This window comes from Dipteris shenzhenensis, chromosome 28, assembly GCF_047967505.1.
Source record: "Dipteris shenzhenensis isolate YYH24624 ecotype China chromosome 28, Dip_SZ_1.0, whole genome shotgun sequence".
NCBI lineage: Eukaryota > Viridiplantae > Streptophyta > Polypodiopsida > Gleicheniales > Dipteridaceae > Dipteris > Dipteris shenzhenensis.
The window spans coordinates 46,778,924-46,805,646 of NC_141623.1; the positions used below are offsets into that span (position 1 = coordinate 46,778,924).

Below are 26,723 nucleotides of genomic sequence, written 5' to 3' on the forward strand. Positions count from 1 at the left end.
TCAAACTATCTACAGACCCTAGCTCCTAATGAGCTCCTGTTAGTATTGAACCTTGAGTCATCCAAGGTCAACATAGGACTCTCCTCTGCCTATGGCTCCCCAAATCCAACTTATAAAGTCCTGATTGGCTCTGTAGTGTCATGCAAGCCAAGCTCTACAAAGTTTACAGGAAGGCCGGGGACCTACCTACTTGGCCAATGGCGAGCTGACACAACACCCAACAAGTGCAGAATTAAGGGAAGATGTTAAAGAAAGATAACAAAGTGAATACCGGTAGACACCCATCCTTGTACTCTCTGAATCTTAATAATCTGCTTGTGCATTTGTACATGGTGCCCCGTTCACTTTCCTATCGTTGAGAGTGCACTTGTATGCACTTGTGAATCGGGTCAAGATAAAGAGCACGTATAGGAAGGAGCATGGTAGGAGCTGATCATATAGATGCAGAGCCACCACTCACTAGCATGTGCACAAGGACCTGAGGTAAGGAGTTTTGAGAAACTCACTTTTGCGTCCGGTCTCCGATCGCGGAAATTCTTGGACCATTGCGATGGGCTCGTCGAGCTCTATTACTGAAGCTTTTCGGATGACCCATATGGGCGGGGAATCAGAAGTTATTTGGGGAAAAGCCCAAAGGACTGTCGAGGAAGCTGGGAATTTCGGCTAAGTGCAGAACATTCATGTAAAGCTATCATCTACCTTTATAGGAGAAAAGGCTCTACTAGAGAGGATGTATTCAAAACGTAAGGAGGACATCGGCAGGACACATTCAAAACGTTGTGTAATTGACATGAGTCTATGAAAGATAATTGCTCTTCATTAACGTTTCTTGGACATGAGTCAACCGAATTGACATGAAAAGTTGGGTCCATACTTCAGGAACTCCAAGGGGGCTCCTGGCCATACATCCACAATGCCTAAGGAAGACCAGATTTTGTAACATAATATATCATCCAATAATTCAAGCTGTTAGTCTTGGAAAAAGGGTAAATGCATGCAGGGTTTTAAAGTCATTTTTCCTTTGCACATCGAAGTCATACCTTATTTATGATTTGAAAGAAATAAGCCAACAACATGTCAGAGAACAACCACAAGGATGTGAACCAAGCTGGACGTTAAAAGCAGCTCAAACGTCATGCAATGGTAAGCTCTTATGTGAGAAGCAAGACGATGCACCACATTAAAGTTGATGGCAGGTGCTGCAGCGACAATAGGCACAATGTGATTGTAACTTGACTTAAGGACCAACAAGAAAGTGAGCCAGAAGACAGTGGTTAGGTGCCTATTAGAACTTGCAGAAGCCATTGATCATCAAAATAGATGATAAGGGCCAGCAAATGGATACAAATCATGAATGCTCAAGTCTTCCTGCAAGGAATGAAAATTGCTAAACCGACTCAGGACTGAACATGTGTCATGCGTCATCATAATAGTTGAATGAAAGTTGAAGCTGGGATGCCCCGAGAATTGCTGAGGAAAATGCAATGCTCACATGCATGGATGCCCAGCCGCTGCCTTCTTTGAGTTCTTTGAGGAGTCTATGAGATGGCCATGAAGAAAGTAAGAGCTCATCTAAACCGGCATATGCTAACCCCAAAATCACCTTCAAAAGGAGAGTGAGGTACTTTTCCATAAAACGCAACAATATGAAGGCGTATATGAGTTTGCTAAGATCAGCCTCAACCATTTCAAGGGACATCTTCAGCTCCTTTCAACATATGATAGTCAAGAAAGGAGCTAATACATTTTGAAGAGCTTGAATTACTCCAAGCCAGTGAAACAACCAACATATACCGCACAGTGAGACACACACAAAGCATCAGAATGGAAGAATGCCATGCAAAAAAAAATGGAGTGAATTGCTAGAGCGTTGTTGGGTTGCCACAGGACAAAGGAGCAATCAGAATAAATATAGACATTAACAAAGGGCGATCACAGCGGCTTTGAAATAATCCCTTTCATAGCAAGGATTACTTCCAACAGAAACCTTTCGCTATGACCTCCACACAGTGGGTAGTACACCGTTTGTTTGGCCTACCTCTACCAGGATTTTTTGGAGGAGGTCTATGTGAAGCAGCATGACTTCTTAAGGGTAAGAACTACCTATGAAGCATGCCTCCGAGCAATCATCCCAACCGACGACAATTGCATCGTTTAAGGATACATATTACAAGTATATATGGCAATTAAAGCCAAGAGGAAATTATGATGCATTCCATAGGCGACGGATACAACTATCTACGGCAAACTTAGCCAACGGGAAACTATGAATGTAGCAGTATATGCAGACGACACTGTACTTACTAAAGGTAGCGTACATCTTCTCAAGAGTGCTAAAGTGACACTGAGTGATACTTTCATCACGAAGAATTTTCAAAGGCTGGGCCATCTTGTGGGTTCCCATGTAGAAGACAGTTGGAGAGCATTCATGTACAACGCCCAAGAACCAGAGGGAGACTACAAAAATAAACGAACCTCCTAACAGGACTCAATATTAGAATTCGAAGTCCTCGAAGAATGTGCTTTTCAGTATGCCAATGGTCACCAACCAATGGGGCATGTCAGATCGACGATGGCGATCCATTGCACTGTCATTGTGCTCTCACGTGAGATAAAGGAACTGGTTTGGAGATCCTCCATGTTTGCGGGCAGATCGTACAGCGAAATCCGAATCGCCACCGGTCTTCCTTGCGTTCGTCAAGAGACAGCGTTCTGGTCCTTGCTTCCCGTTTGGGCAGTCATGTCCAGCTTGAGAGCTCAATACGCATCCATGTGGAACCCCGAATATCTCGACGTACGTCGAGTATACAAAGCGAGAGTGCTGCCCGATGAAGGCAAGCTCTCGCAAGCCACTCGAGATGTGTCGATGGGAAAGGCAAGCAAGGAATGAAATGGGCTAGAGTAAAATGGGAAGCGATAGGGAAAGGCAAATGCGAGAGGGAAGAGAAGGAGGACATACCGCCATGGAAGAGCTGGAACCATGCAGGATGCGAAGAGAGAGATGGAATGCTTGACTGGTGCTGCTGCTCCTTCACGATCAGAGCAACCCACAGAAACAATGAAAATGAAAATGAATCTCAGAAGTCCTTAGTTATACCTTAGCCTTCGCCTCTCTTCAGCCTTGTCACCGGCCCCAGCCCGTCTCCCCCTCCCCTTCCACCGCCTGCCGCCGGTTAACCCCTCCCCTTCCGACCACCTACCACCTGCACCCTCCACCCCACGACGCGTGTCTTCCGCTCATTGGCTCTCCCCCTTTACCCCTTTCCCTGTTTTTGCCCCCTCCCTTTTTTTTAGACATTACGCTGCCTTCCTTTCGTCTCTCAATCATTCCATGGTGTGTCCCCCACACACTAGAAAATCGGACACTGAGCCTTTCCTTTCTTCGATTTCACTTCGAGTTGTGTGTAGCTCAAACATCCACCAAACATCTTGTGTACAACTCACGCTTGACTCCTGAAATGGATTCAGTGCCGCTCATATGCTCCTCAAAAAAGTCAAGGCAGAGGTTTTGTGAGTTTGACCCATACAAATGCAGTTGGAAATGGTTTTGCTTTTTTTCGCTCTCGAAGGCTCTATGGCATGGTGCTCATTGTCAATTCTCATAGACAAGGCATTAGCATTGTGCTTAGGGTATATAACATAGACTAGTCTTTACCTCTCATAATGGTCCACATGGTTATCTAAATTGATCATTCCATAACATCTATACATATAAAAAGAGCCTTAATATATTAAAACTAACAAGGCCACCAGGCTTATAGTGTACATATTTTGAGAACCTTAATAGCAAGGCCTATAGTGGTTACATCTTGATGGAGGAACCATAATATGGCATCACAACATGGAGGCCATTCTTAAAAGAAAACATCTAAAATAGACAAGATAATGTGATACATTTTCTTTTCCTTCTCGAACAGACATGCTAGGTAGGGTTGCATAATTGAACTCAACAGTATGGTCTATAGAAATTTGGCCAAGATTGTGACAATGTTAGCTCGGCTCATTTTGGGCCATTACATAACCGCATTGCTCTCTTTACGTGCTAGGAAGTTCTCTATTATAATGCTTCTTCACTAACATAAATCCATAACGAAGATGCACTCATTAATCATTTCCAAGAGCAACTACGAAAAAAACTTGCATGTGTTATTAAAACTTTAAACAAAAGATGAAGGTTTTTTATATGAAATTAGACTTGCAAAGAAATAACATGGTAAGGATTGTGCAGATTACAACCAAACGACTTCTTCCTAAGAAAAGATTGCAAATGGATTGCACATAAGGGTGAGAAGTAGGGTACAAAGAGGAATTGTACAAGAATTTAGCTCCATTTTATTCCTTATTATAGCAAGTGCAAAGTTTTTGGTATTATTATATTTTTCCCCTCTTTACTAATGACACTTCATCACTAAAGTGACCCTTGTGGTCTTATTCTCACCTTCTTTATCCCTCACAACATTAAAAATGATTAACTATTTCATAAACAATCATTCCATGATCCACTATGAATTTTTAAACTATATGAGGTTTTCATTGCATCATCAAATATTTTTGGCAATGGGTGCTAGTGTAATATTGATAACATGCATGGGTCAACACGATATTTCATTGCACAATAAAATTGCCTCCATAGCACCTTTTCTAAACTTTCTAATGGGTTCCTATCTCACCCTCAAGGTACTTGCCTTTCCTATCAAAATTGCATGAGTATCTCATTAATTTTTTACTACGTGCATTTGCTATATTCAATTCTATGACAACTCTTTTTGGTATTCTTTTAATAATGCATTTGTAGCATGTGATTTATGACAACTATTTTTTGTTCATATGAATTTGAATGTATGTTGCATGAATGAATATCAACATTCTTGATTGTGTAATAACAATATAGATAGCGTTTCACAGAAAGGGAGAAGAATTGTCTTTCATCTAGGTCAGATACATAAACTTGAACTGATACATGCCATAATATATGCTTAAATGTCCAAAGACATTAAATACAGGATGTTTAGATTGAGGTCAATGCCCATCTTCATCCATATTGGCACAATAATGACAAGCAGTTGTGCCATTATGACCTAAGAATCATGTCAATTCTCCATTATCATGAACAACTCATTAGAATCATTTTGTTATCATATGGGCACATTATTGGTATTTCAAGCCCTAAAACCTTTGATTATCATGAGTTCTTCCTCATGTATGGTGTGTGGATTTAAAATCTAGAGGGCATGAGTAGTAGAAACATAGGTCGCTCTTCTTATCGAATTCATAATGTAGCGTATTTAGTTCATATGTATTTAAAGGATGTGATCTTGTGTTTAAAGAAATATGATTTGTTGAAGAGATATATTCGACCATCTTAAACCACCCACATATTTCCTATAATGGCCAAATAACCTACCCTTTTCCATTGGTTTTTTTTTAAAGATCACTCATTTGTTTTGTCCTACTATGACCAACTAACCTATGCCTATTCATAGGTTAATGTTTTCAAAGCATAGGTTATATCTTTGTTTATGGTGGTGAAGGGCCATTTATTTTTAGGTTTGATTATTTGCATTCATGTGGAGACAGAGGTGTACACATAAAATTTTCAAAAGGTTCAAAGAATCTCTCTATAGGGCATTAAACTCATGTGGGGAGACGGGCATACACATCAATTTTTCAAAAAGGCTCGAAGAATCCTTCCATAGGGCATTCTGAGCTCACAATTCTTCCTCCCACATGCTGTGCCACATGCACTAGCCCTACCATGAGGTAGGTGAGGTTTTGAGCAACATTTCTTAGACATGTCCAATCTATGAGCAATATTTTGCAACCTATTGAGAATATTTCTTAAACTTATTTTTTAATTCCTAGAACTTTTGCATACCGTCCACAATTGGGAGATCCACGAACATCCCATTCAAGTTCTGCAATAAACACCTTTGCTCCAAGAGATTTTGTGCCACCATGAGAAAGATCTGGATGGAACAGTCTTTAAGGTTTGAGACCCTTGCGACAAGTGGGATGCCACCATAAGGGCAGTACACACTAAGGCTAGGGAATAGGATCTTCACCATAGAGGAAGGACCAAAAATTTGAGAGAAGAGTTGGCGGGGCCCTCCTAAAGTTAAGGTATGCAATAGAAGGTTCTGCATTTGACCCATTTCTATCCACCCTTCTAGTTGAGGCAGAGCAAGCAATGTAATTGTACGAGCTAGAAGACATAGACGAGGCGCACATTAAAAGTAGGTAGATTTGGCTTACCGTAGGGGACTGCCCCTCAAAATCCTTCTTCCAATCCATCAAGGCTAAGTACAAGTGTAAACCATTGACAAGGTGCTAGATGCACAAGGGAACTTGATGACAGAGTTCTTGCTAATAGCAGAGGTGTTCTAGTGGGAGTTAAGTGCAATAGTGGGGGAGGGGACTACTCAGGATTCTGATTGGCAAGACAACATCAGAGAGGTTTTGGACTGTTGGCCTGGCTATAGCCCAGAGTCTCACCATACTAGACTCGCATGCTAGGAGGCCCTTGGGCCTTCATGAAAGACAAGCTGGAGGAAGCACGTCAAACGATGGTGGAGGTAGACAAATCTCTCGGTCTTGGATGGCTTAAAGGTGGAATTATTCAGGAAATTTTAAGATGTGATGGGGCAAGATCTAGCTAATATGGCAGACTCAGCTATGAACAAAGGCTCTCTTGGATGATGTTAACGTGGGCCACATGAAACTTTTCTTGAAAAGGAAAAATCAGTTGGAAGTTGGGGATTGCAGGCCGATCACCATGCTGAGCATCTCCTACAAGATTATAGCCAAAGTGTTAGCCAAAACGGCTTCGTAAAAGGTTGGCAGATCAACAATATTTGAACTTGGCAGCCTCGTTAGATCATGCTATGGCCATAGGCCAATCGGTCATAGCATTCGGCATAGACTTAGATAAGGCCTATGACCAAGTGCATTGGGATTGCCTCATGTCAATGTTGGAAGCGCTCATTTTTGGAAAGGGCTTTTGGAGTATGGTCTCAAGCTTGTTTGGCAATGCAATGGTAGTGCTAGGCCTGAATGGAGGGGTGGTCAGTCATTTGACCTAAGGAGGTCCATTAGGTAGGGATGCCCGCTAGTGCCTTTATTCTTTGCTCTAGGGAAAGGTCCCATTGATTCACATGATTAAGAAGGCAGCTGCATCCAGTCTTCTAGACGGGACCAAGCTTCCTTAGGGGATCAATTATGTATTCATATGTTTGCAGACGACACCATGGCCATCACAATTGAAGATCCTCCAACTGTAAGGAGGTTGATGGAAATCTTTCAGAAGTTTTGCAAGGCGTAAGGTGTGTCAAGATCCTTGTGTACCAGGAGGAAAACTTTTGCAATAAGAACCAAAAATGGGGTGGTGCCTAACTGGCTAAATGGCTTGAACATCCAGATAATCAAGCGAGGAGAGGTGGTTTGGTATTTGGGCATGCCCATCGGGTTAGACGTGTCTTTTGGCAAAGGTTTAATTGGTTTTGAGATAAGGTGAAGGCCAAACTTAGGCGGTGTCATGGAGTCTATTTAGGATGGAATGCTCGCATTTTGGTAGTCCAACATATTTTGACAGTGTCTACTACGTGTTTGTCTTCCATCTGGCAGTTCAAATAAACTCAATCAGGCTCTTAAGAGCTTTCCTCTTGGTGAGGAGGGGACCAAAAAAAGGATGCACTATGTTTCATGGGAGCTCTTGAAGCCCCCCAAAGTGCAAGGAGGCCTTAGCATACTAAACTTGGCAATCAAAAATGTTGCGCTTATCTCCAAGTTGCTACCTCATTTATTTGCAGGGTAGTCCCCATGGATGATCATAACAAGAGAGTTCCTCTGTCAAGGGAAAAGAAAAGGGGAAGGTATGTGGGTGGGGCTGGAGTGGTACTACAAGCTTCTCTCGAATTTTTTGCTTCGCTTAGAGGCTCGGGTCTAGTGGTAGGACTAGTCGATGCATGGAAAACAATTTTCAGAGATTGTTGAAAAAAATGCATGGTGGCCATGGTTGAGGTGGTATTGAATTCTACCATCTGAGCGGCTAGTGCACAAGACGATCCCACTTCTAGAAAAATCAAACTTGGGGAAGTTGTATACAATGTTGGGATCGGATGCACGCATCTTCTCAAAATATGGCCAACTCTAATGGTTGCGTAGAGAGGCATGTATGTGGGTTCTGTTTGTTGTTCGAGGCCAACAGAACAACAAGTTCTCCAAAATGCCTCATGTTTCAAAAAAGCTATCCACCATTGAGGTTGTAGGCCGGATTTTGCATTTATTTTCAGGACCTGAGTGTAATCCAAACCTAATGTACCCACCCCTTGTCTGTTTGGAATGCTCCCACTACCCTTCCCTGAAGCTCCTTTGAATGAGTTTGATAAGGGGGCACACTTCCATTATATCTTTTCGGCTGAGGTGGAAGCTCTAGAACTTACCCTTCCACTTGTTAATATCTGTGACATCCTCAATGGTTCTGAAGGATGTTATGGCCTTGTATCATGTGTCATGGTTGGGTGTTGACTCCTATGGCTAGTCCTCCTCCTCGCGTGGGTGCTCACTCACCTCCTCAGTCCTTGCTCCTCATAAGGGCCTTCCACATTTGAGAAGAGCATGGGTTTAATAATCTTGTATTAGGTTTTGGTACCCATGTCCTTTGGACCCTCCGGCTTGAAGCAGCTGTTGTTGTGTGTTTGTGGTGGTGTGCCGTGATGTGGAGGGCTGTCATGGATTGCTTGTGCCAGTGTGATGATGGAGGTGTGCTGTGATGTGGAGGGCTGTGATGGATTGCATGTGCCAGTGTGACGATGGAGGTGAGATCATGACTAGGTGATGTGTTGGGGTTAGAAGGCAGTGGTGGCTATGGTGCAGTGCTAAATAGAGATCAAATAGTGTCCATATCTACTTCTTGGACATTGGTGGGATAGGCTACATGAGAATCATCAAACTGGCTGATGCCAATTTGAATCATCTTTTGGATAGCTTTTAACATATTAATATACATGACTATGACTTCGGTTGGGGGATACCACTCGCTATTATAGCTAAAAAGGTGATTGAATACAAAATCAACATCCCCACGGCAATACACTTGCAACCATTGTACGCTTCTTTCTAAGATTTCTAAGTTGCAAGTTAGGTCCTATAGGGCATTCGACTGTACTAGGTCAAGCATGGGACTCTCATCGGACAAAATTGCAGAGTCCTGGAGTACTCTAATCCACACCATAAAGTTATATACAACTAGGTGGTAGTAGAGCGTAAGAATGTTAGTATCATCTTAGAGGACCATGCCCTTGTGAAAATAGGCCATGGCCCTTAGGGGATGGACCGGATAATTAGTGCGGCAAAGTAGGGTCTCTAGGTCATGGGCTATGAGTGGGTGATCAAAATTTATGTCGTGCTAGAGGGTGACGGTGGAGATGGTGTGAAAAAGGCAATTGAAGGTGTCTTCAACTGTGTGGTTTGTGGAGCAAAGCGAGGATACACTAGTAGATGCCTTCAGCAGAGCCAGGTTGTCGGGGTCTTATTGTTGCAGAGGAGTAGAAGCTCTTATCATCTGCAAATCTCCCTGGAGGTTGACTATTTGTTGCTTCCTCTATTGAATGTGTGCATGCAACCACTCTATTAGTTGTGCCTACTGGGCCACCCTTACCTCTAGGGCCTGCTTTGCCTCCGGCGCCCTTGAGTATTGTTCCTGGTCCATGGTGGCTTGGCATTGGAGATCATTGTAATTGGCATGAAGAGTGTCATTTTGGACCGTTCCATGGCCAAGCTTCTTATGCCTGGTAGAGCTCCATCTCGTACTTCTTTCCAATTTCTACAGCCTTTAGACCACTGGCTTTGACCATGAGCCTTTTCACCTTCTCTTTCTATAGGGTGTCCTTTGTGAGCTAGAGCTTGTTGCAGGCTTGGGTTTCTGTAAGAGTTTGTTCAGCCATACACTCTTGTCTCCTTTTGCTAGCATTCTCCATGCAACTACTGCCATGTCGCCATGGTGGTAAGGGATTCCATAAATAGTAGGTCCTTTTGTGTGGCTTGAATGTCCTTGCACATAAGGTTGGAGTAGCCCTCTACTATGGTGTATGCGCTAGAAGTATAATGCTCCATTTCCTGATAGGTACTTATGTAGCAGAGATTGCTATCGCGACTGTTGTCCTTGGCCCTGTGCTAGCTGCTGCACCTCCTTGAGCCTGTTCCTCAATTGGTTGCCTATGTTTGTTGCACCTCCCTGTCCTTGTTTCTGAGTTGGCTACCTAGTTGCTGCACCTCCATGTGTCTATTTCTGAGTTATACGAGGGGGAGTTGGGCTCTTGGTTCATATTAATAATTTCTTCCCCTTCTCAAATCGGCCTCTTTAGATGTCGTTCCTAGCAAAGGTTTTCAGCATCCTCTGCTTCATTCTTTCATGCTTTCTCCTCCTGCTGTCTTTTAAGATCGTTCTACTATTGTTGGAGGAGAGCATCTTGTTCTTGCTTATGTTTGGCCTCTGCTTTGTCTTTTGCCTACTGGCTTGTCTGTTCCTCCCTCCTTTTCTTAGGCGATGGCTTGGTGGGAGTTGTCCTCCTAGATGGTGCCGAGATTAATGCATCATACCTCTGTGCCATGCTTGACTCCGGCACCCCAGCCTACAATAGTGAAAAATCTCTTCAAGCCACTTGTTTCTTGGAATGACCTTGCAAACACAACCTACAAACTCAGGGATGAGACCTTTACTCGAAACTTCTAGTATCTTCCTATTGGTGATAGGCCTATTTCTCCAGCTTCCCATTACCTCTGATACTACTACTAACTCACGTCCAAATTCTTTCTACTAACAAAGACTCCATTCCAGCCAAGGCTGTCTGCTCCCTCATGCTATCTTGGGCACAATAATCTTTGGAGTTGTTTGTTGACTTGACACAGTGGCTCTCAAGGAAGAAGATGACGTCTGATAAGTTTTCTCTGCCTTTGTTTGTTGTAGAGAAAATGAAAAATGGAAGTAATGTTCATACCTATTATTATAGCTCACCTCATGTTCTTCCTTCCTTTTTTAGAGTATGTGGGAAGAGACATAATGATGTGATCATTTCTTTTCTGATATAATATAAACACACACCCTCATTAAAAAAAAAAAACTACTCACTATTGATTTTGATGAAACACATATTGATTGTGATGAAACATGTGTTCTAACATGAAAATTGATAATACGCAAATAACCGTTGACACAAGGTCATGCTATAATTTCCTAACTCATCAAATGGACATGAAAATTATTGTTTTGAATTGATAATATACCATGATGCAAAAGTCCATACACATAAACATGAAGACTTGAGAGCTATGGGAAACTTTGTGGCAAAGCATGGTTACTAGTAATAGTTTTGGGCCGTCTCAGCTCCTTGGATTAGGGATGGAGACCTATTGGTCCCAAGAATATAGCTTTTGATATAGAAATGCATGCGATATGTTTAAGTCTTGAAGAAATCACCTATGAAATACCAGAAATGATGCATTTTTATACCATCTTGCTCCTAATGCATCTTTAATAGATTCCTTGACTTATCATCCTTTATACAAATGGACTTCTTATCATGTGTTCATGTGAAGTATTAATTATAAAAATTAAGAGCAAACTTGTATCCAGCTTCCTCATGAAAGGTATGGACTAGCTTCACTACTTTCTTGGAATTGAAATATAGGGATTATATGTGCAAATGATGCTCACCCATTCAAAGTATGCCAAAACGCCTTCACAACAATTTTAGATGAATGAACACACAACATGATAATTGAGTGCAATGTCAAACTTTCCCAAATGATTAGATGTACGAATAATGCTCACTCATTCAAGTATGCTAAAAAGTCTTTACAATAATTTTAGATGAATGAATAAAAATATCCAATATGATGGTTGAATGCAACTTCCACACTATGTGAACTCGTCAAAGAAGAACATCTAAACTCATAGTAGGTAGCTCAATATATTTGACAATGATCATGCTAGCTTTAAGTTACTTAGTTGTAGTATCAATTTAATGCATGACAAAACACACCATATTAGATTAGAATTTAAAAATTGGGTGGATTTTGTTAAATATGGGAAATTCCATTAATTATGGGAATGGAGATATTATGGAAAATTTCATTGATTTTGGAATATTTCATTAATTATGGGAAACTTCATTGATTGTGATAAAATTTATTAGTTCTAGGAGTTAAAATGTAGTAGTGATGGCATGCACAAAGGGTTGATAGAGTTTGAAAATCATATAGTGGTCTTAATAAACACCATTTGGGGATGCAATGGGTTACTGGAGGTGTTTATAGACACCAATTGGTGGTGTCAAACACCATGTAAAGTGAACCAAGAGAAACAAAATTGGTGAAAGATTTTTGTAGGCCAACTTGTCTCTCAAATTCAAAGAATTTGTTATCTGGATCCAATGGGAAGAAAGAAGACACGTGAGTAATGAATGAAAAGGTAGAGCAAGAAGAGTTAGAGGGCATTCAATTGTAGATTTGGAGACTAGTGGGCAATGTGAAAGAGTGTAGGAACCTAAACAAATTATGGCAAAAAATTAACAAAGTTTGTCTCTTTTTACTAAGGCGACAATCCGAGGGGATAGGGGGTCAATTTAAAGTTTTTAGTATCCCACTGACTAGGGGGATAGCATCATGGCACCGATCCAATGCAATGGTAGTATGGCGATGATCCGATGGCTTGTAGGTATGTCAAAGGTCAGCGGGTTGATAGTACGGCAATGATCCGAGGGGATGGCAATATGGCGATGACCCGACGGCTTGCAGGTGTGGCACTGGTTGCTAATTTGGCAATATGGTGATGATCCAACAGGATGGTAGTATGGCAATGATTCAATGACTTGCAAGTATGGCATCGGTAAGTGGGTTGGGGATAGGTGAGCACTGGGGTACCAGTTTGGTTTGAATTTGGAGATTTAACATTTTTTTGACCTATTGAGGGGGTTGGAAGATGCTTAGAATATTGCCTAGGAAATGGGGATGGTGGCAACAAGCCTCGGCGATGTGGGTGGTAGAGACTTGTGAGCTCAGCATGGCTTAATGCAGAAATTGTTGGGATATCTCAAGGTGTATGCCTCAAGCACACCTTGTGTTTCTATGTGTGAGTGCTAGAGGCACAGTTAGGTGCCCACAAGCACAATTAGGTGGTGGAAGAGCCACATAGGATGATTGAGAGAATCTAGGAGCAGATTGAGGAGATGATTGTGGAGCTCTGAAGTCATCAGTGATGTCAGTGAGCATGTATGAGGTGCCTACTTAAGGACCTCACTCTTCTTCATTCTACAAGCAAGTAATGCAAGTATTCTGAGTTTCTGTCCACTCTTTGCTTTCCTTTCAGCTATCCAACATGGTATCAGAGCCCTTTGATCCCCCTTGAGCCCATTTCTGCCACATCATCATCATCTTCTTCATCTTCTTCTTCTCCATTTTCCTCTTTCTTCCCAAAATTTTTGAGAGCTTGGTTCTCCACCTACAAATGACCATTGCCCAAACCCTCTGAGCTGGAAACTCCTCTAGTATGGGCAAACTTCCACCTGCAAGCAATTGAAGAAAAAACATCTGTGGTGGTTGCCATTCTCCAAACAATGAATTTCTTCTGTTGCTCAATACTCCCTGCTTGCTTTGCCATTGCCTGAGCCCTCTTAGGAGTAGATGGGCGACCTCAAGATGAAGATTTTGAGCCATTTTTCAGGTCATTTGGTTTAGTAACGAGGGAGAAATTGTCAAAAGTCAGTTTTAGCCTGTAGCAACTCTCTCGGGCAAAAGTGCACACCATTTCGTCCAACCTCTGTGCTGGACCCTCTCTGGTATATGAGCTTTCTTTTGCTTTAGAAAGCCCTCTTTTCCTTGCTTTGAAGAGTGAGCTACAAGCCCTCCAAGTTCAGCCTTTTGGTTTTGACAGTTTTGGACAAGTTTTTGAAGATGATGCTACATAAAATGCTACTCTAGCAATTCTGGTTTTTTGAAACTTTCAATAAATTCAGTACAAGTGTGGCTTCAGTTTTGTTTTGAATTGCTAGACCTGGTTTTGATTGGAAAGTATTCATTTCAGCCACTTCTATGAAGCATGTAAGAAGAAGCATCATTGTTTGAAATTTGGTCACAAGACTTTGCTACATTAAATGCTTATATTTTGAAGCATTTCAGTTGTTATTCTAAGCCCTGTAAGAGAGAAGACACTGCCCAATACCTGGGTTAGACCCTCTCATGGCTTGCTTATGCAAAATATGTGAAAAGCCAAAACATAAAGCAATGTCTTGTTATGCTACAAAGGATGAAAATGCCAATCTGACTTCCTTGTTAAAGATTGCCAAAACAATGGTTGCTAAAAAGGAAGCAACTTCAAAGACAGAAAATGCAAATCTACTTTTAGTTGATGAGCCTCCACAAGATGAGGCATCCTTTGAAGATTATGCATTTTAAATCATCTCTATGTATGCTCCAGATCTCTCTTTTTATGTCAAGGTACTCAGCCTGGATAGTCCTCCAAAATCAATGAAATAAACTATTGTGTTTTGTGTGTTTTGTAAACACCTCTGGTCACCTTATGATGTAGGCCATGTGTATGTTTTGTTCTATGGTACCTCCTGCAGACATTGTGTGCATGTACATGCAGGGGAGATAACCATTGGAAGGTCTTTTTGTATCCCTTTTGTTTACCTTACACCCAAGGGAACCCTTGCTAGCATGAGAACCTAGCCATAGATTAATCCTTGACCACCATGAGATGGCATGAGAAACTATGAGACTAGATGTATCCTTGACATAGCCTGAGGCATTCCCTTGAGGGGGGGTTTGTTGGGATATCTCAAGGTGTATGCCTCAGGCACACCTTGTGTTTCTATGTGTGAGTGCTAGAGGCACAGTTAGGTGCCTACAAGCACAATTAGGTGGTGGAAGAGCCACATAGGATGATTGAGAGAATCTAGGAGCAGATTGAGGAGATGATTGTGGAGCTCTGAAGTCATCAGTGATGTCAGTGAGCATGTATGAGGTGCCTACTTAAGGACCTCACTCTTCTTCATTCTACAAACAAGTAATGCAAGTATTCTGAGTTTGTGTCCACTCTTTGCTTTCCTTTCAGCTATCCAACAGAAATGTACTAGCTGTATTCATCTAATGTTGACCTTAACTATGTGGGTGCATAATGATTGACAAGGACTTTTTGGCTATTGGTATTTGTTCATGAAATTCCTATCTTATAGACTCACCTGGACCTAGATGCACACCTGATGCACTTCTTGTTATGTTGATTATCGTGGGGTTGAGTTCCAAGAGGTATACTTCATTGCTAGCCACATAGAGCATGTGTTGATCTTAGTCATTAGCTTGTTTGTCAGTGGTGGATCAACATTGCTGCATTGTCATTTATGGTCATTCTTGGAAACAAAGCACATAGGTTCTTATGTGGTTGCAGCCTTTGTGGAGGCAAGTTCTTATGGTATCACGACTTTTGGCTTGATGTGACAAAATATGAAGAGGGGAGAGGAGAAGAGTGGAGATGAGGAGAGAGGGTATAGCTAGAGAGAGCACACCACAAATGATTTACTGTACACTAGATTTAGTTGAAATTGTAGAATATATACAAACCCTTTTAGGGTTAAAGTTAGCATTAGGGTTAGGGCATGTAACCCTTTCCTTTATAGCACTCTCTATGTGTTAGTGCTATGCACATATGATCACATGATGTTGAGCATGGTTCCTCAACACCTTCCCTCAAGATCAACATCATGAAATAGGCCTTCCCTCAAGATGATGATTCTGGGGAATCAAAGAAGGACTAAGAATTACATTCCTTCACACCCCTTTAATGGGAATATCCTTCTCAAAAACCTCCTTTCCAAGCCTGTTTGGTAAAGATGTCTGCAACATTCTCTTTGCTATCACAATGCTGCAGTGTGATGTCACCAAGTAGTGTTTTTTATTTCTCACAATGCCATCACTTCTAGTAAATTTGAGAACACAAGCCGGTTGTGTGAATCAAACCTTGGCATTGCAGTAAAAGGGGATTGAGCACTCTAAGTATGACTGAAGTAGGGTGATAGTTAGCCAACAAATTAGAACAGTTTTATTTAATCTAAAGGGGAAGTTAATTCATATCTTTGGCTATGGACATGACTTCTCTATAGAGATATTTAGGACAAGGGGACTTGGGAGTTCAATAAGAGAAATGAGGTGGCAAGGTAGTGATATTTCTCTCACATGGATGTGCTCTAGTTGAGAGTCCTATATAATACTGACGTTTTGGACTTATAGGTAATTCATGATTGAGTGTTTCCTTGGTTACATGAATATTTAATTTTAAGGCAAGTTTAATCAAATCTTTGCAAGATTTAGTCGATTCGATTTGAAAATATAAAATAGTGGTTTGCTAATGGAGTGTGTTGTAATTGTAGTATTAATTTGAATACAAGTGCTTACAATGGAGAAATTATTCATGGCCAATTTCTTGATTTTTAAGTTTACAAGAGACATTTGTAATGCTTGCTTCACCAAAGGATTGTTAGCCCAAGTTTAGGCTAACTTGTACATGGTCACCGAGCATCGAAAGTGGTGGAGGGGGTAGAGCACCCGTTTTACAGCAAAAGGTGTAGTTGATTCCACCAAATCAACCTATAGGCAAGTAGTGGTTGGCACACAAGCAAACACTCAAATAGAAGGTGGTTCTTTAGAGTTGTAACAGGTAAGGATAAGAACAAGAGATAGTAGTGTGCCAAGTTCTCTTCCTCTAACTTAAGTTGATAGGTTAGGGAGTGTTCATTGCAAGCCGAGGTAGCTTAGTTGTATCAAGTGACTTTGATTTGATTAATGAGCAAATAACTACCTCCATGGTTCTAATTGTTGCAATACTTCATTAAGTGTTAAGTGAGTTTAGTAACTCGATATTCTCTTGTCTTCACACAGTTCTTCCTCGTTAGCTAACCCTCACCTTTGAGTGTTAATTGTTGGCACCTTTTGTACTACATCCAAGCACCCCTATCTTAGGATTGAAAGAGCAATAATCTTAATGAAGTGTAGCACTGGGTTGGAATTAAATCGAGTGTTTCTGAGTTGAGAAGGTGAGTGAGTAGAAGCATCAACATTTTGGCAATCGTGCTGGGGAGGGTCAAGTGAATTGTGAGTTAACAAGCTATCAAGGTAGAAAATTTAAAAAACTAAGTCCGTAAGCTTAGTGTTAGTGGGGAAAAGGGGAGTGTTCATGATAACCCATGGCGATGCACAAAAATTATTGGGAATTATGACTTATTATAGGAACTTTATTCAAGTAACTCTAGGTGAGTGGCATCAACTGGTAGAGTGCTTGAAGACAAAGGTGTGGAACATAGAACATACTTGGATTGATCTTTGATTACTTTTTGATTGAAGCAATGGACTGCACACATTCAGGGAGAGTATATGCGGCTAGATGTGAAGAATATCTAAACTTGAGGCAATGGATACATCCAACTATGCAAGGCGAAGCAATCTCAAAACCAAAGTTCCAAAGGAGGATGGCAGGGGAAACTTTCCAACAGGAGTGACAAGCATGAGAAGAGAGACTTGGCTATGCTAACTCAGAGGTGGAAGTTGACGACTATGCAAAGCTAGAATGTCAAAACAATGGTGTTGGGTCGAGGCATCCCAAAAGATTGGCGGGTGAAGGGCTATTGTGGAAAATGGAATTTGGGCACTCATCTATGGAGTGTTTTGATTTTTGATGCATGGTCATCTTCTTGGTGGAACAAGAAAATGAATATGAAGACCAACTTAGAGAGAGGCGAGAACATCTTCGACAATACTCAGCTATCATACCCGAAAGAATATGCCTAGGAAAGTATGAAGCCAGAAGACCAACTATGGTATGTGGACAAAGAATCCATCATCATGAAGTAGGTGTACTTCTGATGGAGAGAGACACCATCATAGATCCAAGGTGAATGAAGAACAACTAAGGTAGTTTGCCCGAGTTGCTCTCACAACATTGTAGAAAGCCTGTTTGCCCCACGTCTATATGTCAACTTGTACTCTTGAGGTGTGAAGACAGGACTTACTGAGCCAGGAGTCTACATCAACCTCACAATGATGGGTGACCAAAGGTGGGGAGTGAGCCAACTAGTTCTACAGAGTGGTAGACATAACTACTCGGGTTTTCGGGTGGAAAAGCTCAAGTCTAACTCCAACATCAAGGTAAAGTTCCAAAATTTAAAAGGCACAAATGATGGCGTTCCTTATAGTCACTTTCAAAGATTCCTGTGTGTTTGCCATATTAAGAGTCCAACTTCAGAAGCTTTGACATTTTGAACTTTGGCAATTTATTTGTAGTGCATATCATTTTGTAGACCTTTTTTGTAACATTGTAACATGATTTTGTAGACCTCTTTTGTAACATTTTAACATGATTCTAATGAAAAAAAATAAAATTATGGGGCAAGATGGAACAAGCCCCATCCTGCCCCATATCTTTTTTTGAAAATTTTTCAAAGCGCTGGTATACACCGATGCTTATATTGACACTGCAAAATTAGTATATATTAATGCTAATATTGACACTGAGAACACTCATTTATTGATGCACATACCCACAACAATGATAATGATGCATTCTTTGTGATGCACACACTGACTAACACTCCGACAAATTTCACTTGTTAAAAAAACAACTCTTTGTATTAATCATCAGTATTGATGTTGAAAAGTGGCCCATGTCTTGTGGTGTCAGATGCCCTTTGTGTCCATACCTATTAGAATCCTCTTACGGAATTGTCCCAACTTTGGGTGAGTTTCAAGGGATGGGTTGAATCAACAATTCTCCCTCCACTTGTGGTAGAAACATAAAATATCCTAGTTTGATTAGGTGAAAGAGATGACATGACATACACAATATGATCGAAGCACATGATGAGGTCCAAGGCATTGTTGATGGAGGTGCAGGTGTAGATCCTTCATGCACAAAAACCTTGGACATAGTGGATGGGGTATCCACAAAGGTAATGGGGATACCCCTTTCCCTTGAGTTCATAGTACTGGGTATCCCCGACCCCAAGACATCCTTTCAAGTTTTACTCAAATGCCCTTGGGTATTGATTGACTCATGATACAAAATCATGACACAGTAGTGAGAATTAATGTGGGGATAGGAGAAATCAAACCCATTGTGACAAGACCATTGGATGATATCTCCTCTACCATAACATCCAACAAATTAAACCTAGTGTCTTGGCCATGACACAAAGTGATATCAATTATTACATCCAAGTACTGGCCACAATCAAGAATTTTGATGCACACTAGATCTAGTCCTCCCACAAATTGATGCAAAGGTCATGCGAGTAGAATTTCAACTCACGCTTAAAAGACCAAGTAATTCCCTCCACACTCCTCTTCCCACTCTCTTCCACTCCACACTCCTCTCCTCTCCTCCATGTAATCCTCTCTAGCAACTCTCCTCCGTGCATCCCTCCATGGATGATTTTTTCAAGTTAGTTTCGTTAAGAAGCTAAAATTTATATTGGTCTTGAAATTTTGTATGCCATAATAAAAATAAAAGTTTAAAACATTCGCCCACGATTTGAACTTTTATGCAAAAAATTTAAAGTTTTGCTAGGATTTACATTTTTTCCTTCAAAATCCAAAAGAAAATATATAAAAAAGTACCACGTTCTACCAAGAATGTGAAACTAAAAAATGATCTTGAAAACTTTCACCAAGATTCTATATTAATATATAAGCATAGCTTTGATAAAACATCCTTTCATCCCTCCACCAACCCTCGAAGGATCCACACAATCATCTTGGGCCATTGATGCCTTCCACACAACCACTCCAAGAGGTCCATGCCATCCCTCGAAGTTTTCCATGCCAACACGAATGCCTTGTTTGGTGAGGTATTACGCTAATCATCCATGCATGTTTCTTGCAGTAGGGTGTCTTGAGGTATTATGCCAATCATCCACTCATTCCCCCCACACTCCTCTTCCCACTCTCTTCCACTCCACACTCCTCTCCTCTTCTCTCCTCCGAGCCGTCTCCTCCACCCCTCTTACCTCCACCCCTCCTCCACTTCACACTCCTCTCCTCTCCTCTCCTCTCCTCCATGTAGTACTCTCCACAACAAACCTCCTCCACCCCTCCTCCATGCATCCCTCCACAAAGCCCTCCACGCATCCCTCTAAGGATCCACGCAATCATCTTAGGTAGTGGAGACATGATCTTGGGATCTTGCAGTGACATAAGAGTCATTTGGAGGGATGCTCTTCATGCACTCTTATGCCTTACAACATTGGAAGGATTCCCATCATGGAGAGGAAGGGAAAATGTTTTTGATGTATGAAGAAATGTTAACATTTGATGCAAATGTTTTTGCCTCGGCCAGAGCTAGGTAGTGGATTTTTCTTGGAAAAACCCACTCCCTAGCTCTGGCTAGAGCAAAAAAATTTGTTGTTTAAAGAATTTTGTTATTCAAAGCTTAATGTGCATTCATGTATGCTAGTGGGGCTTTGTGGCTTGTTCTTAGCAAGGATAATCGATGCAGCAATGTAGTTATGACAAGTGTGACTAGAATGCACTAGGCATGGCAATGGTGAGGTGGCATTACTGATGTGGAAATGGACGATATGACATGGTAGGATTGCTGAGTTCATGGTGGCCCATGTGGCAAATAGGTTGGTGATGTGGCTTTGGGAGAATAATGCTGACATGGCAAATAGTGACCACATGCCAATTGCTACAAGTTACCTTATCTATAGCTTTATCTTGAAAATTGCAAACCTACCCAAAAACTAAGGTGAAAAAAATGAGCTCACAACAGATGCTTTAACTACAACATTGGATGAACAATGTAAGCCTCCAGCACATCTTATATTTATGCCTAGTAAGGGACAACATTCCAAGAGTTAACACCCACTCCTGAACTATACCTTGCAAGATTTAATTTATAAAGATACATGCATTGTCTTTCAAGTCCACATTAAGAAATGAAGATTTAATGCCCCTATGCTACTGCTCATTTTGTGTCTTACATCATTGGTACTTTTTTCTAGTACTTATGAATAAAGATCAAGAATTAAGAGCATAGAACCTACCACCCCCCTAGTTGCATCACTTTTCTCTCTCACTACTATACACCTTGGGTGCCTTTCCATCCATCCAAATGATGAACCATATTTTCCATGAGTAATTTGGTACTTATATATTAATGTTGATTTAGTAAGGGTATATTAGTTCTAAATTAGTACTAAATTAGCATATCAACATTAGTACTAATAAGCATCTCATCATTAGTACTAATCAACATATTAGTGTTGATTCGCCACTTCATTAGTTTTACAACAATACTACAATAGTACTAAATTAGTACTAAATCATCATATCAACATTAGTACTAATCAACATATTAATAATCAATACTATCTGAGTATAATAATATATCAACAACGGTGTTTGTTAATATGGACCTCTAGGGGCAAGGGCCATATTGACAAGCATATGATAAATGTTTTTCAAAGTGTTTATCAATATGGCCCTTTTTGCTAAAGGGGACCCTTCAAGGATCATATTGACAAACATTGCATAGTTTTTATCTCTGTTTTTTGTGAAAATGGCTTTGTGTAAGCAAAAAAGTTTTTGTGCCCCAATGAAGTTGATGGCTATGATAAGTTATTGGGTGCTTGAATTGCTTCTTGGATTGGGGTTCAAGCTTGGGGTTCAACATGTGTCTGAAAATCTCTCGCAGGCTGCAATCATAAGAATTAGCTAAGAAATCCTCCCATAAGAGTACATGCACAAGTTTTCCCTTCAGAATGAGTTTGCAGATTCATGAGGACAAAATTTAACAAAGGGGCCCCTAACAACGTGCCATAAAAAATTCCCCTGCACCACATATGCCTCTCAGTAGTGTTGTCAACAAAACCCATGGAAAAACAATAACCTTTTAAGACGCAATAGCTAAGCCCCATGCTATAGATGTTCACCATCAAATCTATGACAACTTTGATTATTCTTAGGGGACTTCAAGTGTCCACTAAATCAAAATGAGAAGTTCTAGTGATTCAAATCTCTATAGATATATAGATATACAGTGTGTTCTCTACATTTGAACCTTTCCACTTACAAGGCACAACTCCTTCCTTCAAGGATTACACAAATGTAGAAGAAACTAACAGATGCCTTTTCCTTGTTGCCACAGCAGCAAAATGATCAGCTAATCCAATCCAACACATGGACCTCTAGGACCATTTCTCTAACCCTCTATGTTTTCATATATGAAGTATGCTGGACACCGTTGAGATTGAGACTATCTGCTAAAATTTATTGTTTGATTTTTTATAAAAATAATTGTTGATGGAACCTACTTAAGATAGGAGGCATCTTGATTAGAGGATCTTGCTTGATGCACCTTGATTAGAAGATGTTGATCTAGAGCTTCAAAAATGGGAGTAGAGGGATATGCCATCTGAAGCTTATGAAATAGTGTATTGGGGATGTGGACTTTGGTTACTGCTTCCTTCTGATGTTCCTATATTCAAATGTGGTTGGTGTGGGGCTATTTCCAGTTGTGATGCATAGGCTTAAAAACAAGGGCATCGCACATGATATTCCCTTATTGTAAATCATGTACTGGTCACCACTATACTTGGATAATTCTTGTTGTTTGTGGAGGATCATGGGCTGCATTTCTGTGACCCTATTTGGTCTTAACAACTTATCTTTCCTTCAACGCAGTATTCAACTAGTACATTGTAGCTTTTGTACAAGCTGGCCCCTTATCACAAATCACTTGGGAAGTTTTGAATGTGTTCTTAAGCATGCTCTAGAGAGACATCATTTGTCATGTAAGACTATTTTAATAATTTTGGGACCCTTAATTTTGGGATGAATTTGATCAATCTCTATCCCTCTCTCTATCCTCTTTATTTAAAATTATATGCTAGTGCTTGAACTAACATTGGAAAATTATGGGCCATGCTCGAAGTCAATGAGCATGGCATGAAAGTAATAGTGAATTTTTTGTAACATTGCAACTTAGAATTGTCCCAATATTACTAAAACAATTTTATGTATGTAATAAACCAAAACTACCTAGTGCACATCATTGCCTGGCTTGAAAGGCCTATGTACTTGAAATGGATCATTGTTGCCCCTTTATTGGCAATTGTGTAGGAGTAGAAAATCAACAACCTTTCATTCTCCTACTTACATTTGTTATCATTAGCAATCTGTATGTGCTCTGGTGGTGATGTCAATACCTACCATGCTAAAGACATGGAGTTCTCTTACAAGTTTTCCTAATCGGTTCCAAGTCACCTCTAGAAGTTGGCATGCATAGGAGGTTTTGGCATTCTATTTGCAAGAATTGTTGGGAAGCTATATTTCTTCTTCTATGAGGGCTCTTTCATTAATGTATCTTGTTGCCTGATGATATATCATGAAAGGATGGTTACATTTGTGCCACTCCCTATTAAATTACACGGCACAGCGGAACAAAAACTGAACAAAGAATAGAGAGTACATAGCAAACTGGAGATGAACAAAATTTTTCTTCAATACTGATGTAGTATAGATGACGGATCCATCCACCCGTGCGCTCCCATAGTGGAGCTTAAATGGTGATCTAGATAGATACTAGTGAAGAGCTACTAGCTGGAAGATCTTTGTTGGAAGATCTGATCTGATCTAAACCAATCTGATGCAATGGACTTGGGAGGTTGCCTCTTTATAGCTATGAGGGTGGTAGTCGAATCAATGTAGTCGATGGAACCGACCAGTCAACCTAGTCGGTGAAGCTGACCAGTCAACCTAGTCAGTGGAACCGACTAGTCATCCATGGAATATTCAGGGAATATTCCCTATACCGTCGCCTTGGGGGCTCTCACCCCTAAACCCCCATCAAGGGGCCACTGGCCCCACTGGGACCCTTCTGCTGGGGGCCAGCTAGCCCCCAAGCCCCAACAAGAATAAGAGGCTCCCACACAATCTCCTTTCTACCATTAATAGTCTCATTGATAGACCTCATTTGACATGCAAGTCGGGATCCATCTAGTGTCCTGGGCTCACACATGGCTTCTCCTCATATGGGGGCCTTACAACTTGAGCACCTTGGACCACTAGTGGTTACTAGGTTGGTGGGGCATTGAGCATATCTAACACCCCCCCTCAATGTCCACCCGTAGGTGAACTACCTTCCTACCTTCTCAGCCCAATGCCGAGTCTCTGAAAATGACCCTGAAGCTGATCCTTCCCAAGTGCCTTGGTGAAGATATCTGCTTCATTTTGGTTGTTGGACAGTAGACCAGTTCCACTATCCCACATCCTTGATCAAATCACACATATAGTGATACTGAATCTCTATATGTTTTGTGTGCACATGAAACACTGGATTTTTAGCAATGGCCATGCAACTTTGATTATCACACCTTAGCATAGTTGCCTCATCCTCTTGCACTCCCATGTGCCATAAGGTCCTCCTCAGCCACACTACTTCACATGCAACAAAACATGCTGCCTTCTTGTACTCAGCCTCGGTAAAAGACAATGCCACTATTGGTTATTTCCTACTGATCCAAGAGAAGATACCTAAACCTAAAGAAAAACAATATTTAGAAACTAATTTCCTGGAATCAACATCTCTAACCCAATCTGAGTCACAATGGCTAGCCAAGGAAGTGCCCGTATCATAGGTGATGCCATAATTAAGAGTGCCCTTCACATACCTGAGCACCCGCATCCCTGCATTCCAATGATTCTCCTGGGGCTTATTGGAGAACTTGCTCAAAATGCCAACATCAAAACTGATGTCTGGTCTAGTGTTGCACAGATAGATGAGACTACAGAACCAACATCCTATACCTCCCGATGTCTGTTGATGGTGAGGCATTCTCCATAGATAGCCTCACATTTACCTCCATAGGTGTAGCTATCTCCTTGCATTCGGACATACCAAATGCCTTCAAGATCTCCCTTGCATATTTTTGCTGAGATATGAAGATCCTGCCTGGCTCTTGCTAGACTTCAATCCCCAAATACTAGTGCATCAAGCCTAAGTCTGTCATCTCAAATGTTGTGCTCAACACCTTTCTAGTGTGCTGGATAATGTCTTCATAGTCACCTGTAATAAGGAGATCATCCACACATAGAACAATAATAGCAGATTTTCCACCTTTCCTATACACATACAAGTTAGCATCTGAGGCACATCTTTTGAAGTTTAATTTATGAAAGAATTTGTCTATCTGTTGGTACCATGCTCTTTGGGCCTGTTTCATCCTGTACAGAGCCTTCTTCACCTTAGATACCTTGTTCTTAGAATGGGGGGCCTAAAACCCTAGTGGCTGAGCCACATACACCTCCTCCTTGAGATCACCATTCAAGAATGCTGATTTGACATCCATTTGATAAATTGGCCACTTTTTATGAGCAGCCACTGATAGTACTGTGCAAATAGTGGTCATTTTGGTAGTTGGAGTGAAAGATTCCTGAAAATCAAACCCTTCAACCTACAAAAATCCTTGTGCAACCAATCTGGCTTTGTACTTTTCCAAAGTCCCATCAGCCTTGTACTTTACCTTCCAAACCCACTTGGTGTCAATAACCCTTCTGTTAGGTGGTCAATTTACCAACTCCTAAATTTCATTCTTCATGATGCTGTCATATTCTACTTGCATAGCATTTTTCCAATCTTGGTCTGCAAGTGCTTCCTCCAAACTCGCAGGCTCCTTAACTTCTGCAATAATCTCAGCCACATCAAGGCCATATTGACTATGTGAGCAAAAGCCCTCCTTTGCTCCTCGATTCTCTGTGACTGCCTTGGTCCATCTGCATGCTGCTCAATAGACATAGGCATTTGGTCATCATGGTCATAGAGCTACCTTACCCATCATGACAATGGCTTTTCCGGTGGTGTAACAATAGGTTGGCGGCTTATACCTTCATCATCTGATATTTCATCCTCCTTTATAGCTCCTAGGACAGGTCCATAGTGAATTACCTCTTCACTTGATGATAAAGTGGAAGAGCTCTTCTCTGCCTCCACTGCATGTGGCTACTCCCTGAACACCACATCGCGGCTCGCTATGATCTTCTTTGCCTCTCACTCATACAACTTATAGGCTTTCTTCTCATCACAATAGCCTAAGAAGATACATTTGATGCTTTTTGGTTGTAGCTTGTTTCTCTCTTTGTCTGGTACATGTGCGTAGCATTCACACCAAACGTTCTGAGGAGATAGATGGCTTCTTACCGCTGTAAGCCTCATGTGGTGTTTTACCTTTCAGTGCCTTTGTATAGCTACGATTAAGGATGAAACAAACTCACCACAACCATTCGATCTGATTTTCTTCACTTTTCTCCCTATTTCATTTTCAACAAGTTGTAGCCATTCTTTCAATTTACCAAAAGCTTGGGACTTTTTGGGAAGAAAGTACACCCACATCTTCCTAATATAGTCATCGACAATCAATAAAAAATAGGAAGGTCCCCCCAAGGCTTGTGTAGGCATCTTACTGCACAAGTCAACATGCACCAACTCTAGAGGAGCATTTGCTCTATTCTTGCTTTCTTGTGGGAATGCCTTTCTCTGTTGCTTGCCCATCATGCAAGCTTCACACGGTTCTTTGATTTTTGTTACTGTAGGTAAGTGAGCAACCATACCTTGCTTTTGCATCTCCTTCAGCATTGCAAATCCGATGTGGCCAAATCTTTCATGCCAAAGTCTACTGGTGCCC

General features: G+C 41.1%; 1 protein-coding gene and 1 pseudogene across 3 annotated transcripts in view; one reads left to right on the top strand and one right to left on the bottom strand.

Annotated features, from left to right (window-relative positions):
* The window catches only part of LOC147883623 (uncharacterized), a 38,308-nt gene extending 35,224 nt beyond the window's left edge, over positions 1 to 3,084 (bottom strand). For 2 of the 3 annotated variants that reach the window (XR_015543740.1, XM_087399206.1), the window contains exon 1: positions 2,960 to 3,065. Coding sequence is in view for 2 of the 3 variants with exons in the window: in XM_087399206.1 (XP_087255332.1) it covers positions 2,960 to 2,965 (6 nt within the window). In the remaining variant the exon portion in view is untranslated. Of the gene's footprint in view, positions 1 to 2,959 lie in introns of all 3 variants that reach the window. The other variant, XM_087399207.1, reaches the window with a different exon arrangement.
* A 6,283-nt stretch (positions 3,085 to 9,367) lies between these two features.
* Positions 9,368 to 23,419, top strand: LOC147883624 (protein S-acyltransferase 11-like; annotated as a pseudogene).
* The last annotated feature ends 3,304 nt before the right edge of the window (positions 23,420 to 26,723 follow it).